This window comes from Salmo salar, chromosome ssa13 (assembly GCF_905237065.1).
Source record: "Salmo salar chromosome ssa13, Ssal_v3.1, whole genome shotgun sequence".
Taxonomy (NCBI): domain Eukaryota; kingdom Metazoa; phylum Chordata; class Actinopteri; order Salmoniformes; family Salmonidae; genus Salmo; species Salmo salar.
This window is the reverse complement of record NC_059454.1, coordinates 104,665,844-104,681,587: the sequence shown is the minus strand read 5'-3', so window position 1 is coordinate 104,681,587 and position 15,744 is coordinate 104,665,844. Positions and strand designations below refer to the sequence as shown.

Here is a 15,744-nt window from a genome sequence, read left to right as displayed (position 1 = left end):
GAAAAAAGTGTACAATAAGGATTGAACAATAAAATCCAGCTTAATTCTCACTAATCATCAAGCGTCCAGTCATCTTGAACCGTGCGCCAGGCTCCAGGTTTAACCTGCTATGTGCAGGCTGAGTTCTATGATGACGCAAACAGGCTATGTTACGTGGCCCCCAATTATTGCACAACGTTTGCCTAATATAATCCAATAATACCAGGGAGCCTCAGGAACAATTTACAAGGACGTGACAGGGGAAAGAAAGGTAAATGGATTGAAATGATGCAAAAATAAATATATGTGGGTATTACTGACGGTGGCTAACGATAGTGGCTAATATTTAACACGATACAAATTGTAAAACAAAACAGAGAAAAACTCGGGCATTTAATCCAAACATTCTAAAACGCGTACATCAACTCAGCAGTTTCAGCCCTTCAGAAGCCTATAGCTTGGGTCTCCAAATGTCATCCAAGAAAATCACGAGGGCACGCAATTAAAATCGCAACGGCACAGCTATTTATGTCCTATTTCAATGTGGCCACAATACATTTCATGTTGATATGATTTTCAGTTTGCTTCCATACGGCTGGTTACACAATCCACTTCTCCAAACGGATTACTCATTTATTTAGGTCTTATAAATGTATCAATTAAGGTGCACGGAGAATGCTGTTATTTCTATTTGAAAAAGAAAGCAGATGCTTTTTCCCACTTGGAACTGGCAGGTTCGCTTGACTTTATTCATGGTTTCCTTGTGGTTTTTCTTCCCCCCCCCTCTGCTGCAGTGGAGGCTGCTGAGGGGAGGACGGCTCATAATAATGGCCTGGAACGGAGAGAATGGAATGGCATCAAACACCTGGAAACCATGGAAACCATATGTTTGATACCATTCCACAGATTCCACTCCAGTCATTACCATGAGCCCCTCCTCCCCAATTAAGGTGCCACCAACCTCCTGTGATTGTCTGAAAACCCCCATTAACACCGTAGGCTCCCTCTTTGTGTCCCAGGAGGTGTTGTTTTTCTGATTCTCACTGAAACACTCAACCTTATTGGAATTTAAACTTCCGAAGTGTGAAAGGTCATGTCCTACAGCCATTAAACTAGACACCAAAGACCAACATTATGTACTGTAGAGATATGTTTTTAATTTTGGTTTCATTGACAACAACATAGACAGCACAGAGGACGCAATACCGTTTTCCTCCAGCATCACATGAAAACACAATGGGTCATGTATCTTATCTCTTAAAGATGTCTGTGCATTAGTAACACAGAGAAGGAAATGGGTCAGCAAGCATCGGAAGCTTCATGTTTCAAAATAATCTGTAATCACTTACATTGCAGTCAGCATGTGACCAATCACGACTAGTCATTAAAATCTCATCCAGCCAAACTTTACTCAAACAACAAACTTTATACGCTCTCTGTATTTAGTTTATTACCTTATTTCCCATGGTGGGTAGGAGGAAAACATGCAACAACAATCCCCTGTCAAACCAGCAACAACAAGATTCAAGGCCTGTGAAGAGAGAACCAAACCGCATTGAGTTAACCAACCAGGATATATGGCCATGGACGGTGTGATCCTTACTTCACCTCCACTATCTCTGTTTGACTGACCTCAGGACATGGGGTCGCAGTGACGCTGTTCTCTTCTCACCGTAGCTATATAGTGTAATAATGGCGTTTGACAGCAGAGGACACAAACACCATTGTCACACTCCACAGCTTCGGAGGATAAAGATGGAGGGAGGGAATACCTGGGATGTGGGGAGAGAGAGAGAGAGAGATTAGTAATCTATTGTACATTTGTCCCTGGTGAATTTCACAGGCTGTTGGATGTGTTTCAATGTAGAAATGACCACCTACAAATAGTATTTCAGTCTTAAAATGAATTTAGACTGATAACTAGTGAGACAGCCATGTAACAGTACAGACTCTCTGACCAAGGCCCTTCTCCCCCGATTGCTCAGTTTGGCCGGGTGGCCAACTCTAAGAAGAGTCTTGGTGGTTCCAAACTTCTTCCATTTAAGAATGATGGAGGCCACTGTATTATTGTGGACCTTCAATGCTGCAGACATGTTTTGGTACCCTTCCCCAGATATGTGCCTCGACACAATCCTGTCTCGGAGCTCTACGAACAGTTCCTTTGACACGGCTTGGTTTTTGCTCTGTCATCTGTGAGACCTTATATAGACAGGTGTGTGTCGATCGATGTGCAACTTATGTAAATAAGGTATTTCTGTTCTTTATTTGTAATACATTTAAAAAAAAAAATCTAATTTAGAATAAGGCTGTAACAAAATGTGGAATAAGTCAAGGGGTCTGAATACTTTCCGAAGGCACAGGTGTACTACAGTAGAATATAGTATATAAAGATATATACAGGTGTATTACAGTAGAATATAGTATATAAAGATATATACAGGTGTATTACAGTAGGAAGTAGTACAAAAAGATATATTCAATTGTGCTACAGTAGGAAGTAGTACATAAATATATAAAGATATATACAAGTGTACTACAGTAGGATGTAATATATAAAGATGTAAAGATATATTCAGTTGTGTTACAGCAGGAAGTAGTATATAAAGATATACAGATGTATACAAGTGTACTATAGTAGGAAGTAGAATATAAAGATATACAGGTGTACTACAGTAGGATGTACAGGTCTGCCGTGTAAAGGCTAATTTCTCCTCACATTATGAGCTTCTGTGAACATTCATCCATCTGCAGTAAGGCTCTACTCAGCTATGTGAATAAACCTGCCGCTTGTCAGACGGAGCAGTCAGTCTAGTCCAGTCCAGTCCGATCCAGTCTAGTCCGATCCAGTCTCGTCCGGTCTAGTATGAAATACACCAATTCCCCCTCCTTGATGGTGTAGACTTGTGTTAGTTTCTGATTACCACTAGATGACGTGCTCCTTGAGATCCTACGGTAACTCACCGTGAGACTACTTGTTGGTGGACCGTCTTGGCACCTCTCCCCGTTCCACTCCCTCTCTATAGGCCCCAGGACAGGACTGCTCTCTTTCTCTCCGAGTGCATCCAAAACGACACCATTTTCCCCGAATGCTCAAGTGGTGCCATTTTTAGACACAACATGTGTCTCCTTTTTTGTACCGTCTCATCCAGGCTCTTCAGTAAAGACCAGGTAGCCTACAAGTCCAGTCCGGTTTGCAGCAGTCCGTGGTGGGTTGACGCAGGTCTGTGGTCTGTGGAGAGGTGCAGGTGTGTGGACAGAGAGACGGTCAGCATTTGGGAATGTTGCTTTCCCTTCACCTCCCTTTATGTAGCCAGAAGGGGGTTGTATGGACGAACAGTTAATTCCCCTCAGTGATAAGCGGCAGAGAAGTATCGATTGACCCTGACTAAGTAGTGGAGGAGGGGGGCACCAACACACTAACCTGGTAGGGTAGACAGGCAGGCATCTACAGTACCTATTTAACATTCAGCTATTACTCATAAAGACACTATCTTACACAATATCTTTGTAACTGTAATTTACAGAAACTATAATTATAAAGACAGGAACTGTAAGGTAGCAACTTTACTTTCCCTTCATTGCATGTATTGCCCACCATCTTTTTGTGTGCTTAGTGTTTTTTTTTAAAAGGATCTAATACCAGTGATGAAGAGCCTGATCCTCATGCCAATGAGAGAACACACCCCATACGACCACAGATGTTATCTTAGTCAGACAGAACTGTCCATATCACTGTCTACATGGTGCAGTGTTCTTCTGAAGTCTTACCAAAGTCCCCTTGCCTGTCACCATCCTCTAGTCTACTGTAACCTGCAGTATGAACAACTCAAATTTTCGACAGCTTGACTTTGAAAAGTTGGACATGGCCTGGGGCCAGGGATGAGAGAAGAATCTCCAAATCTTACCTTCAGCCGTTGTTTACAAACTGTCATAACAGATCCGACAATGAATTAATATTCAAATAAACCACAACATTTGTTGGGACTTACAGTATGTTGGTACTCTTAATGATGTGATCTTGTGAACAATAATCATACTATTTACCTTTTCACATCAACAACAACAAGCTTTCCCCAAAGAAAAGTCTGCACACTGTGTACATGATACACAAAAGTATGTGGACACCCTTTCAAATTAGTGGATTTGGCTATTTTAGCCACACCCATAGCTGGCAGGTGTACACAGCCATGTAATCTCCATAGACAAACAATGGCAGTAAAATGGCCTTACTGAAGAGCTCAGTGACTTTCAACGTGGCACCGTCATAAGATGCCACCATTCCAACAAGTCAGTTTATCAAATTTCTGCCCTGCTAGAGCTGCTCCAGTCAACTGTAAGTGCTGTTATTGTGAAGTGAAAATGTCTAGGAGCAACAACGGCTCAGCCTTGAAGTGGTAGGCGCTTGGTGCGTAAAAATCACCTGTCTTCGGTTGCAACACTCACTACCGAGTTCCAAACTGCCTCTGGAAGCAATATCAGTGCAATAACTGTTTGTTGGGAGCTTCATGAAATGGGTTTCCATGGCCGAGCAACTGCACACATGCCTATGATCACCATGCGCAATGCCAAGCGTCGGCTGGAGTGGTGTAAAGCTCGCCACCATTGGACTCTGGAGCAGTGGAAACGCGTTCTCTGGAGTGATGAATCATGCTTCACCATCTGGCTGGACGAATGTGGGTTTGGCGGATGCCAGGAGAACACTACCTGCCCGAATGCATTGTGCCAACTGTAAAGTTTGGTGGAGGAGGAATAATTGTCTGGGGCTGTTTTTCATGGGTCAGGCCCTTTAGTTCCAGTGAAGGGAGATCTTAACGCTACAGCATACGACATTCTAGACGATTCTGTGCTTCCAACTTTGTGGCAACAGTTTGGGGAAGGCCCTTTCCTGTTTCAGCATGACAATGCCCCAGTGCACAGAGCGAGGTCAATACAGAAATGGTTTGTCGAGATTGGTGTGGAAGAACTTGACTGGCCTGCACAGAGCCCTGACCTCAACCCCATCGAACACCTTTGGGATGAATTGTAACGCCGACTGTGAGCCAGGCCTAATTGCCCAACATCATTGCCCGACCTCACTAATGCTTGTGGCTGAATGGAAGCAAGTCCCCACAGCAATGTTCCAACATCTAGTGGATAGCCTTCCCAGAAGAGCGGAGGCTGTTATAGCAGCAAAGGGGGGAACAACTTCATATTAACGCCCATGATTTTGGAATGAGATGTTGGACGAGCAGGTGTCCACATACTGCTCATGTAGTGTATGTCAAAATGTAATTGATGTTACTCTGAGCATTTTTCTGTGTTACAATATCAAGTCCCAACAGAGGTCAACTGAGGTCAAGTTCATCCAGAAACCTGTGGCTCATTGATAGGTCACTGATTGAAACGACACGCCACCTTGGGTATGCTCAGTATTTCTCTTACTAAATATCTTTCATTGAAAATAAAAAGTGTTACTACCTGTTGGTGACAGTGCAGTTGTGCAGCAGTTTACACCCAGGTGTCCTCTAGTTTTATGAAAACAGCCGTGTTGCTGGAAGGATTTCTGGCCCCTGGTTTGTTTGTGAGAGACAGAGAGAGAGAGCTAGCGAGGGGGCTTGATAACATGTGCCAGGACAAACAGGCTGATTTTATTTGCTCGTCCTTGGAACACATAAAGTCCTAGATCGCCCGTGTGAATGAACTGGGTTTCCTTCACCGAAACAAAAAACACGTGCACGCAACACACCTGCCTCACAGCATCATCAACAGCTTTGTGTAATGTATGCCTAGGCATTTTCCCTCTTTACGGAATGATATGACACTCAATGAAATGTCACAATATAGCTAGACTTCTGTCCAGTACTCACAATGAAATGTCACAATATAGCTAGACTTCTGTCCAGTACTCACAATGAAATGTCACAATATAGCTAGACTTCTGTCCAGTACTCAAAATGAAATGTCACAATATAGCTAGACTTCTGTCCAGTACTCACAATGAAATGTCACAATATAGCTAGACTTCTGTCCAGTACTCACAATGAAATGTCACAATATAGCTAGACTTCTGTCCAGTACTCACAATGAAATGTCACAATATAGCTAGACTTCTGTCCAGTACTCACAATATAGCTAGACTTCTGCCCAGTCCTCACAATGAAATGTCACCATATAGCTAGACTTCTGCCCAGTACTCACAATGAAATGTCACCATATAGCTAGACTTCTGCCCAGTACTCACAATATAGCTAGACTTCTGCCCAGTACTCACAATATAGCTAGACTTCTGCCCAATACTCACAATATAGCTAGACTTCTGCCCAGTACTCACAATATAGCTAGACTTCTGCCCAGTACTCACAATATAGCTAGACTTCTGCCCAGTACTCACAATATAGCTAGACTTCTGCCCAATACTCACAATATAGCTAGACTTCTGCCCAGTACTCACAATATAGCTAGACTTCTGCCCAGTATTCACAATATAGCTAGACTTCTGCCCAGTACTCACAATATAGCTAGACTTCTGCCCAATACTCACAATATAGCTAGACTTCTGCCCAGTACTCACAATATAGCTAGACTTCTGCCCAGTACTCACAATATAGCTAGACTTCTGCCCAGTACATAAGTTCCGGAACTCCAATTTGAGCAGCAGCAGCTGAAAAATGAGCTCCTACAAATATTGAAATTTACATGGTTTTTAGAGTGAAGTACATCGGAAAAAAGCAAAAGAAAACTGCAAGACTGAATAGGAGAAAAAACAAGCAACAAACAAAGAAGATAGGCTTTTGAAAAATAACTATTTTTCATAAAATTGTAGTTATCTTAGCAAGCTGAATTGTTTACCAGTTGCTAAGCAGTTGCTAGGGACTCTTTTGGAAGAAGCTAGCTAGCTAACGAAGAACAACAAAGAATATCTAGTTAACAGAAGAAAAGAAAGAGAAAATCAGGACAGAAGAAAAAGGATATCAAAGTGAAACAGTTCTCTAAAGACACAGGAGACAATAATACAAGAAACAACACTTCTGTAGCTTGTCAACTATGTGTCTGTCTATCCCTGTTCTCTCCTCTCTGCACAGGCCATACAAACGCTTCACACCGCGTGGCCGCTGACACTCTAACCTGGTGGTCCCAGCGCGCACGACCCACGTGGAGTTCCAGGTCTCCGGCAGCCTCTGGAACTGCCGGTCTGCAGCCAAAAAGGCTGAGTTCATCTCAGCCTATGCTACCCTCCAGTCCCTAGACTTCCTGGCGCTGACGGAAACATGGATTACCACAGATAACACTGCTACTCCTACTGCTCTCTCTTCGTCTGCCCACGTGTTCTCGCATACCCCTAGAGCATCGAGCCAGCGGGGTGGTGGCACTGGAATCCTCATCTCTCCCAAGTGGACATTCTCTCTTTCTCCCCTGACCCATCTGTCTATCTCCTCATTTGAATTCCATGCTGTCACAGTTACCAGCCCTTTCAAGCTTAACATCCTTATCATTTATCGCCCTCCAGGTTCCCTTGGAGAGTTCATCAATGAGCTTGACAAGTTCCTTTCCTGAGGATGGCTCACCTCTCACAGTTCTGGGTGACTTTAACCTCCCCACCTCTACCTTTGACTCATTCCTCTCTGCCTCCTTCTTTCCACTCCTCTCCTCTTTTGACCTCACCCTCTCACCTTCCCCCCCTACTCACAAGACAGGCAATACGCTTGACCTCATCTTTACTAGATGCTGTTCTTCCACTAATCTCATTGCAACTCCCTTCCAAATCTCCGACCACTACTTTGTATCCTTTTCCCTCTTGCTCTCATCCAACACTTCTCACTCTGCCCCTACTCGGATGGTATTGCGCCGTCCCAACCTTCGCTCTCTCTCTCCCGCTACTCTCTCCTCTTCCATCCTATCATCTCTTCCCTCTGCTCAAACCTTCTCCAACCTATCTCCTGATTCTGCCTCCTCAACCCTCCTCTCCTCCCTTTCTGCATCCTTTGATTTTCTTTGTCCCCTATCCTCCAGGCCGGCTCGGTCCTCCCCTCCTGCTCCGTGGCTCGACGACTCACTACGAGCTCACAGAACAAGGCTCCGGGCAGCCGAGCGGAAATGGAGGAAAACTCGCCTCCCCTGCGGACCTGGCATCCTTTCACTCACTCCTCTCTACATTCTCCTCTTCTGTCTCTGCTGCTAAAGCCACTTTCTACCACTCTAAATTCCAAGCATCTGCCTCTAACCCTAGGAAGCTCTTTGCTACCTTCTCCTCCCTCCTGAATCCTCCTCCCCCTCCCCCCCTCCCTCTCTGCGGATGACTTCGTCAACCATTTTGAAAAGAAGGTTGACGATATCCGATCCTCGTTTGCTAAGTCAAACGACACCGCTGGTCCTGCTCACACTGCCCTACCCTGTGCTTTGACCTCTTTCTCCCCTCTCTCTCCAGATGAAATCTCGCGTCTTGTGACGGCCGGCCGCCCAACAACCTGCCCACTTGACCCTATCCCCTCCTCTCTTCTCCAGACCATTTCCGGAGACCTTCTCCCCTTCCTCACCTCGCTCATCAACTCATCCTTGACCGCTGGCTACGTCCCTTCCGTCTTCAAGAGAGCGAGAGTTGCACCCCTTCTGAAAAAACCTACACTCGATCCCTCCGATGTCAACAACTACAGACCAGTATCCCTTCTTTCTTTTCTCTCCAAAACTCTTGAACGTGCCGTCCTTGGCCAGCTCTCCTGCCATCTCTCTCAGAATGACCTTCTTGATCCTAATCAGTCAGGTTTCAAGACTGGGCATTCAACTGAGACTGCTCTTCTCTGTGTCACGGAGGCTCTCCGCACTGCTAAAGCTAACTCTCTCTCCTCTGCTCTCATCCTTCTAGACCTATCTGCTGCCTTTGATACTTTGAACCATCAGATCCTCCTCTCCACCCTCTCCGAGTTGGGCATCTCCGGCGCGGCCCACGCTTGGATTGCGTCCTACCTGACAGGTCGCTCCTACCAGGTGGCGTGGCGAGAATCTGTCTCCGCACCATGCGCTCTCACCACTGGTGTCCCCCAGGGCTCTGTTCTAGGCCCTCTCCTATTCTCGCTATACACCAAGTCACTTGGCTCTGTCATATCCTCACATGGTCTCTCCTATCATTGCTATGCAGACGACACACAATTAATCTTCTCCTTTCCCCCTTCTGATAACCAGGCGGCGAATCGCATCTAAGCATGTCTGTCAGACATATCAGTGTGGATGACGGATCACCAGCTCAAGCTGAACCTCGGCAAGACGGAGCTGCTCTTCCTCCCGGGGAAGGACTGCCCGTTCCATGATCTCGCCATCACGGTTGACAACTCCCTTGTGTCCTCCTCCCAGAGTGCTAAGAACCTTGGCGTGATCCTGGACAACACCCTGTCGTTCTCCACTAACATCAAGGCGGTGACCCGATCCTGTAGGTTCATGCTCTACAACATTCGCAGAGTACGACCCTGCCTCACACAGGAAGCGGCGCAGGTCCTAATCCAGGCACTTGTCATCTCCCGTCTGGATTACTGCAACTCGCTGTTGGCTGGGCTCCCTGCCTGTGCCATTAAACCCCTACAACTCATCCAGAACGCCTCAGCCCGTCTGGTGTTCAACCTTCCCAAGTTCTCTCACGTCACCCCGCTCCTCCGCTCTCTCCACTGGCTTCCAGTTGAAGCTCGCATCCGCTACAAGACCATGGTGATTGCCTACGGAGCTGTGAAGGGAACGGCACCTCCATACCTTCAGGCTCTGATCAGGCCCTACACCCAAACAAGGGCACTGCGTTCATCCACCACTGGCCTGCTGGCCCCCTACCTCTGAGGAAGCACAGTTCCCGCTCAGCCCAGTCAAAACTGTTCGCTGCTCTGGCACCCCAATGGTGGAACAAGCTCCCTCACGACGCCAGGACAGCGGAGTCAATCACCACCTTCCGGAGACACCTGAAACCCCACCTCTTTAAGGAATACCTAGGATAGGATAAAGTAATCCTTCTAACCCACCCCCCCCTTAAAAGATTTAGATGCACTATTGTAAAGTGGTTGTTCCACTGGATATCATAAGGTGAATGCACCATTTTGTAAGTCGCTCTGGATAAGAGCGTCTGCTAAATGACTTAAATGTAATGTAATGTAATGTAATATAGCTAGACTTCTGCCCAGTACTCACAATATAGCTAGACTTCTGCCCAGTACTCACAATATAGCTAGACTTCTGCCCAATACTCACAATGAAATGTCACAAAATAGCTAGACTTCTGCCCAGTACTCATAATGAAATGTCACAATATGGCTAGACTTCTGCCCAGTACTCATAATGAAATGTCACAATAGCTGCTCTCTTCTTCCTGGAAAAGTCAAGGACATGACCACTTTATTCTGGTCAAGGGAAGTTGGTTTAAAGTAAAACCTGCGAGCTTAAAACGTTTGCTATTGCATAAATAAATGGAACAGAAAACCACTATAATTGTTAAAGGGAGAGCATTGTCTAAAAATGTAATATCCTTAACACTACGTTAAATAACATTGGAAAATTAGGGGTACTTTATCAGTTAAACTCGGGAGGCCTTTTTTGGGTGCATTTTCACCTAAAACGACGTACCCAAAGTCAACAGAAAACTCTAATAAGTATTATTGGATGTTAAAACAAGAACCATTTCACACAACAACACTGAGTTTCCATGTTTCAGTTTTAATTTGACTCAAGTTATATGAACCGCAAGGGCTTGTTGTGGAATTTAACAAAAGTGAACTTTTAATTTTCTCCATGAATAAAAAAGAACAACCCCTAAAAAACAAGTACATAAGGAGAGAGGGAGGACACTAGTGAACCACTTAGTGGAGCAGGAACAGAGCGATGAACAGATAACGGAGAGGAAGAGAGGAGGAGAGGAAGAGAGAGAGAGAGAGAGGAGGACGAGTGTGAAGATCCATTCTTCACGACTGTCACTTTATATTAGCAGCAGGCAGATTTACAGGACTATTGGGGTACGCCCAAATGGCACCCTATTCCCTATATAGTGCACTAGTTTTGACTAAGGCCCATAGAGCTCCGGTCAAAAGTAGTGCACTACATTGGGAATAGGGTGCCAATTGGGACATAATTTAGATATTGCACCGGGGTAAACAGGTGCTCTTCTCAATGAAAAATAAATCACATTCAAGTTAATGATAAAAGACATACGACAGGCAGGTAGGCATCATGACCTTAGTGTGATGGATAAAGTGCCCTTTAGGTTTAGTGGTGTTAAAAAATAAGAAAATAAACAATACCAAAACAAAATCTGCATCGCAAATGGCACCCTGTTACTTAGTGCACCACTTTTGACCAGGGCCCATAGGGCTCTCTGACCAGGGCCCATAGGGCTCTCTGACCAGGACCCATAGGGCTCTCTGACCAGGACCCATAGGGCTCTCTGACCAGGGCCCATAGGGCTCTCTGACCAGGGCCCATAGGGCTCTCTGACCAGGGCCCATAGGGCTCTCTGACCAGGGCCCATAGGGCTCTCTGACCAGGGCCCATAGGGCTCTCTGACCAGGGCCCATAGGGCTCTCTGACCAGGGCCCATAGGGCTCTCTGACCAGGACCCATAGGGCTCTCTGACCAGGACCCATAGGGCCCTCTGACCAGGACCCATAGGGCCCTCTGACCAGGACCCATAGGGCTCTCTGACCAGGGCCCATAGGGCTCTCTGACCAGGGCCCATAGGGCTCTCTGACCAGGGCCCATAGGGCTCTCTGACCAGGACCCATAGGGCTCTCTGACCAGGACCCATAGGGCTCTCTGACCAGGACCCATAGGGCCCTCTGACCAGGACCCATAGGGCCCTCTGACCAGGACCCATAGGGCTCTCTGACCAGGGCCCATAGGGCTCTCTGACCAGGGCCCATAGGGCTCTCTGACCAGGGCCCATAGGGCTCTCTGACCAGGACCCATAGGGCTCTCTGACCAGGACCCATAGGGCTCTCTGACCAGGACCCATAGGGCTCTCTGACCAGGACCCATAGGGCTCTCTGACCAGGACCCATAGGGCTCTCTGACCAGGACCCATAGGGCTCTCTGACCAGGACCCATAGGGCTCTCTGACCAGGACCCATAGGGCTCTCTGACCAGGGCCCATAGGGCTCTCTGACCAGGGCCCATAGGGCTCTGGTCAAAAGTAATGCACTATTATAGGGAATAGGGTGGTATTTGGAACACAACAGACATGTTCTATTGGAAGAACTTGCTGCTCTTCTATTAGTGGCAAATCACAGCCACCTCTCACAGTTCAGCTTCATGTGTTATTCATTATTAATACTTTATTATTAAATGTTATACATGTATATATAATAATGAAACAATTTCTAAATGTTTTTCAAGAAATGAATTTACAGCATTATAAACAGGGAAGGATAAGCATAACAGTATTGATATTACCATTGTGAGGAAAACCTCTGAGTTCACAAAATGGTTCCTTTTTATCCCAAGAAGGATCTTAGTTTAAACCAAAGAGAATAAGCAAACACAAGATAACATTTTCATGCTGTTTTCTTGGCACTACAATAACCATGTTATTATTTAAGTCACCCTAATATCATTGTTTTCCAATGGCCAGATTTACACAGTCTTCTTATACACAGTCAAAATAGTAAACGTTTATCATCGGTACAAATAAGTCAGAAGTGTGTTTTCCATAACAATGATAATAATAACGACATTAAAATTCAAATAAAAATTATCCCGTTCCTTCTTGGCTTGCAAAATAAAATAATAACGAGTCCTTGTAGTGAGAAAAAGCCCCGTGCATTTCCCTGGTGGATAGACCTTATTCTACAGACAGGTAGAGGGAGGGAGGGAGGGAGGGAGGGAGGGAGGGAGGGAGGGAGGGAGGGAGGAAAGAGAGAGAGGGCGAAAGAGAGAGAGGGCGAAAGAGAGAGAGGGCGAAAGAGAGAGAGGGGGAAAGAGAGAGAGGGGGAAAGAGAGAGAGGGGGAAAGAGAGAGAGGGGGAAAGAGAGAGAGGGGGAAAGAGAGAGAGGGGGAAAGAGAGAGAGAGGGAAAGAGAGAGAGAGGTAGGGAGTGAGGTAGTGAGAGAAAGAAAGGGAGGGGGGAGAGAGAGAGAGAGAGAGAGGAAGGGAGGGAGAAGTAGGGAGAGAGGTGGGACCAGGCAGGCATAGTAGTCGAACAGTGAGAGAGACATGGCTAGGCTTATATCCTCATTAGTGAATCTGTGATTGGTTAGCATTCCTAAGGTTATCTGGTAGTGTAGTACTGTAGCAGTAAGGTAACCTGGAGAGGAGTTAAGTAGTGATTGATCAATGCAGGATTCCAATCGATCAGTGATTATATATACACAATGCAGTAACCAGCAGGTTAACTTGGAGAGAAGAGTAGTAATTTGATTCCTTTCATACAGAATGCAGTAACCAGCAGGTTAACTTAGAGAGAGTAGTAATTTGATTCCTTTCATACAGAATGCAGTAACCAGCAGGTTAACTTAGAGAGAAGAGTAGTAATTTGATTCCTTTCATACAGAATGCAGTAACCAGCAGGTTAACTTAGAGAGAAGAGTAGTAATTTGATTCCTTTCATACAGAATGCAGTAACCAGCAGGTTAACTTAGAGAGAAGAGTAGTAATTTGATTCCTTTCATACAGAATGCAGTAACAGGCAGCTTAACTTAGAGAGAAGAGTAGTAATTTGATTCCTTTCATACAGAATGCAGTAACCAGCAGGTTAACTTAGAGAGAGTAGTAATTTGATTCCTTTCATACAGAATGCAGTAACAGGCAGCTTAACTTAGAGAGAAGAGTAGTAATTTGATTCCTTTCATACAGAATGCAGTAACAGGCAGCTTAACTTAGAGAGAAGAGTAGTAATTTGATTCCTTTCATACAGAATGCAGTAACCAGCAGGTTAACTTAGAGAGAGTAGTAATTTGATTCCTTTCATACAGAATGCAGTAACAGGCAGCTTAACTTAGAGAGAAGAGTAGTAATTTGATTCCTTTCATACAGAATGCAGTAACCAGCAGGTTAAGGCTATGCACTCCACAGCACAGTGAAGTCACAGGGATGGTGGGTGTCAAATACAACAACAGGAGAGATATTCATATTGAAAAGCATCAGAGATTCCAGCACTGCAGATTTCAGACAGGGGTGCAGTGTTTTGCATTGGCTACACTGTAGTGGCCATGTTCCCCAGCACCTTGACATAGGAGAAGACAGACATGGCTCGTTGTCTCTGTCACATTCACTACAGTCTCAAAGTAACCTCGGTGGTTGATCATGTGCATATAACATGCTTGCAGGATGACCCTGCTACGGCCACGGTCTGCAGCTGTAGAATGGCAGTCAGTCAGTTGTTTTTTTAACGTTCTGTGGCAGTTGGTTTTTAAACGTTCTGTCCTGTGGTGGTGTGTCGTCTCCGTGGTGGTATTCAACCAAGATGGCTGACGTTAGTTTAATCGACACCCTCGAAGCCTTGAGCGTTCTCCACAGCCATCAGCAGCCTCTCTCGGAGGTCATCAAACGACTCGTAGGTAGGCAGGTCCAGCCTGTTGAAGCTGGAGAAGAGAATCACAGGGTTTGTTATCTCTCACAGCAGTCTGATTTATTCAGGATACATAGGGGCGAAATAATGGAAACACTCAAATCATCATATCAACAACCCATAGAAAACACAGTACATTCAGAAAGTATTCAGACAGTGGCTTTTTCCACATTTGGTTACGTTACAGCCTTATTCAAAAATTGATTAAATAGTTTTTTTCCCACTCATCAATCTACACACAATACCCCATAATGACAAAGCAAAAACAGTTTTTTTATGTAAAAATGTACATAAGTATTCCGATCCTTTACTCAGTACTTTGTTGAAGTACCTTTGGCAACGATGACAGCCGTGAGTCTTATTGGGTATGACGCTACAAGCTTGGCACACCTGTATTTGGGGAGTTTCTCCAATTCTTCTCTGCAGATCCTCTCAAGCTCTGTCAGGTTGGATGGGGAGTGTCGCTGGACAGCTATTTTCAGGTCTCTCCAGAGATGTTTGATCTGGTTCAGGTCCAGGTTCTTGCTGGGCCACTCAAGGACATTCAGAGACCTGTCCCGAATCCACTCCTGCGTTGTCTGGGCTGTGTGCTTAGGGTCGTTGTCCTGTTGGAAGGTGAACCTTCACCCCAGTCTGAGGTCCTGAGCGCTCTGGAGCAGGTTTTCATCAAGGATCTCTCTGTACTTTTCTCCGTTCAGCTTTCCCTCGATCCTGACAAGTCTCCCAGTCCCTGCCGCTGAAAAACAGCCCCACAGCATGATACTGCCAACACCATGTACATCGTAGGGATGGTGCCAGGTTTCTTCCAGATGTGACGGTTGGCATTCGGGCCACATAATTCAATCTTGGTTTCATCAGACCAGAGAATCTTGTTTCTCATGGTCAGAGTCCTTTACAAACTCCAAGTGGGCTGTGATGTGCCTTTTACTGAGGAGTGGCTTCCGTCTGGCCACTCTACCATAAAGGCCTGATTGGTGGAGTGCTGCAGAGATGGTTATCCTTCTGGAAGGTTCTCCCATCTCCACAGAGGAACTCTGGAGCTTTGTCAGAGTGACCATAGGGTTCTTGGTCACCTCCCTGACCAAGGCCCTTCTCCACCGACAGTTTGGCCGGGCAGCCAACTCTAGGAAGAGTCTTGGTGGTTCCAAACTTCTTCCATTTAAGAATGATGGAGGTCACTGTATTATTGTGGACCTTCAATGCTGCAGACATGTTTTGGTACCCTTCCCCAGATCTGTGCCTCGACACAATCCTGTCTCGGAG

The 15,744-nt window shown here is 45.6% G+C and overlaps 1 protein-coding gene and 1 long non-coding RNA gene across 19 annotated transcripts in view; both read right to left on the bottom strand.

Moving 5' to 3' along the window:
* Window positions 1–1,116: 1,116 nt before the first annotated feature.
* On the bottom strand, window positions 1,117–3,346 carry LOC106568482 (uncharacterized). Its single transcript, XR_001320308.2, has 2 exons — window positions 2,941–3,346; window positions 1,117–1,751 (listed from the first exon to the last, which is right to left on the bottom strand). It is a non-coding gene; the product is annotated as an uncharacterized lncRNA (long non-coding RNA).
* An 8,819-nt stretch (window positions 3,347–12,165) lies between these two features.
* Window positions 12,166–15,744, bottom strand: part of nedd4l (NEDD4 like E3 ubiquitin protein ligase) — a 120,629-nt gene continuing 117,050 nt past the window's right edge. For all 18 annotated transcript variants that reach the window (XM_045692598.1, XM_045692599.1, XM_045692600.1 and 15 more), the window contains one exon: window positions 12,166–14,494. In XM_045692598.1, coding sequence (XP_045548554.1) covers window positions 14,392–14,494 — 103 coding nt within the window. In that variant the 3' untranslated portion in view covers window positions 12,166–14,391. The remainder of the gene's footprint in view (window positions 14,495–15,744) is intronic.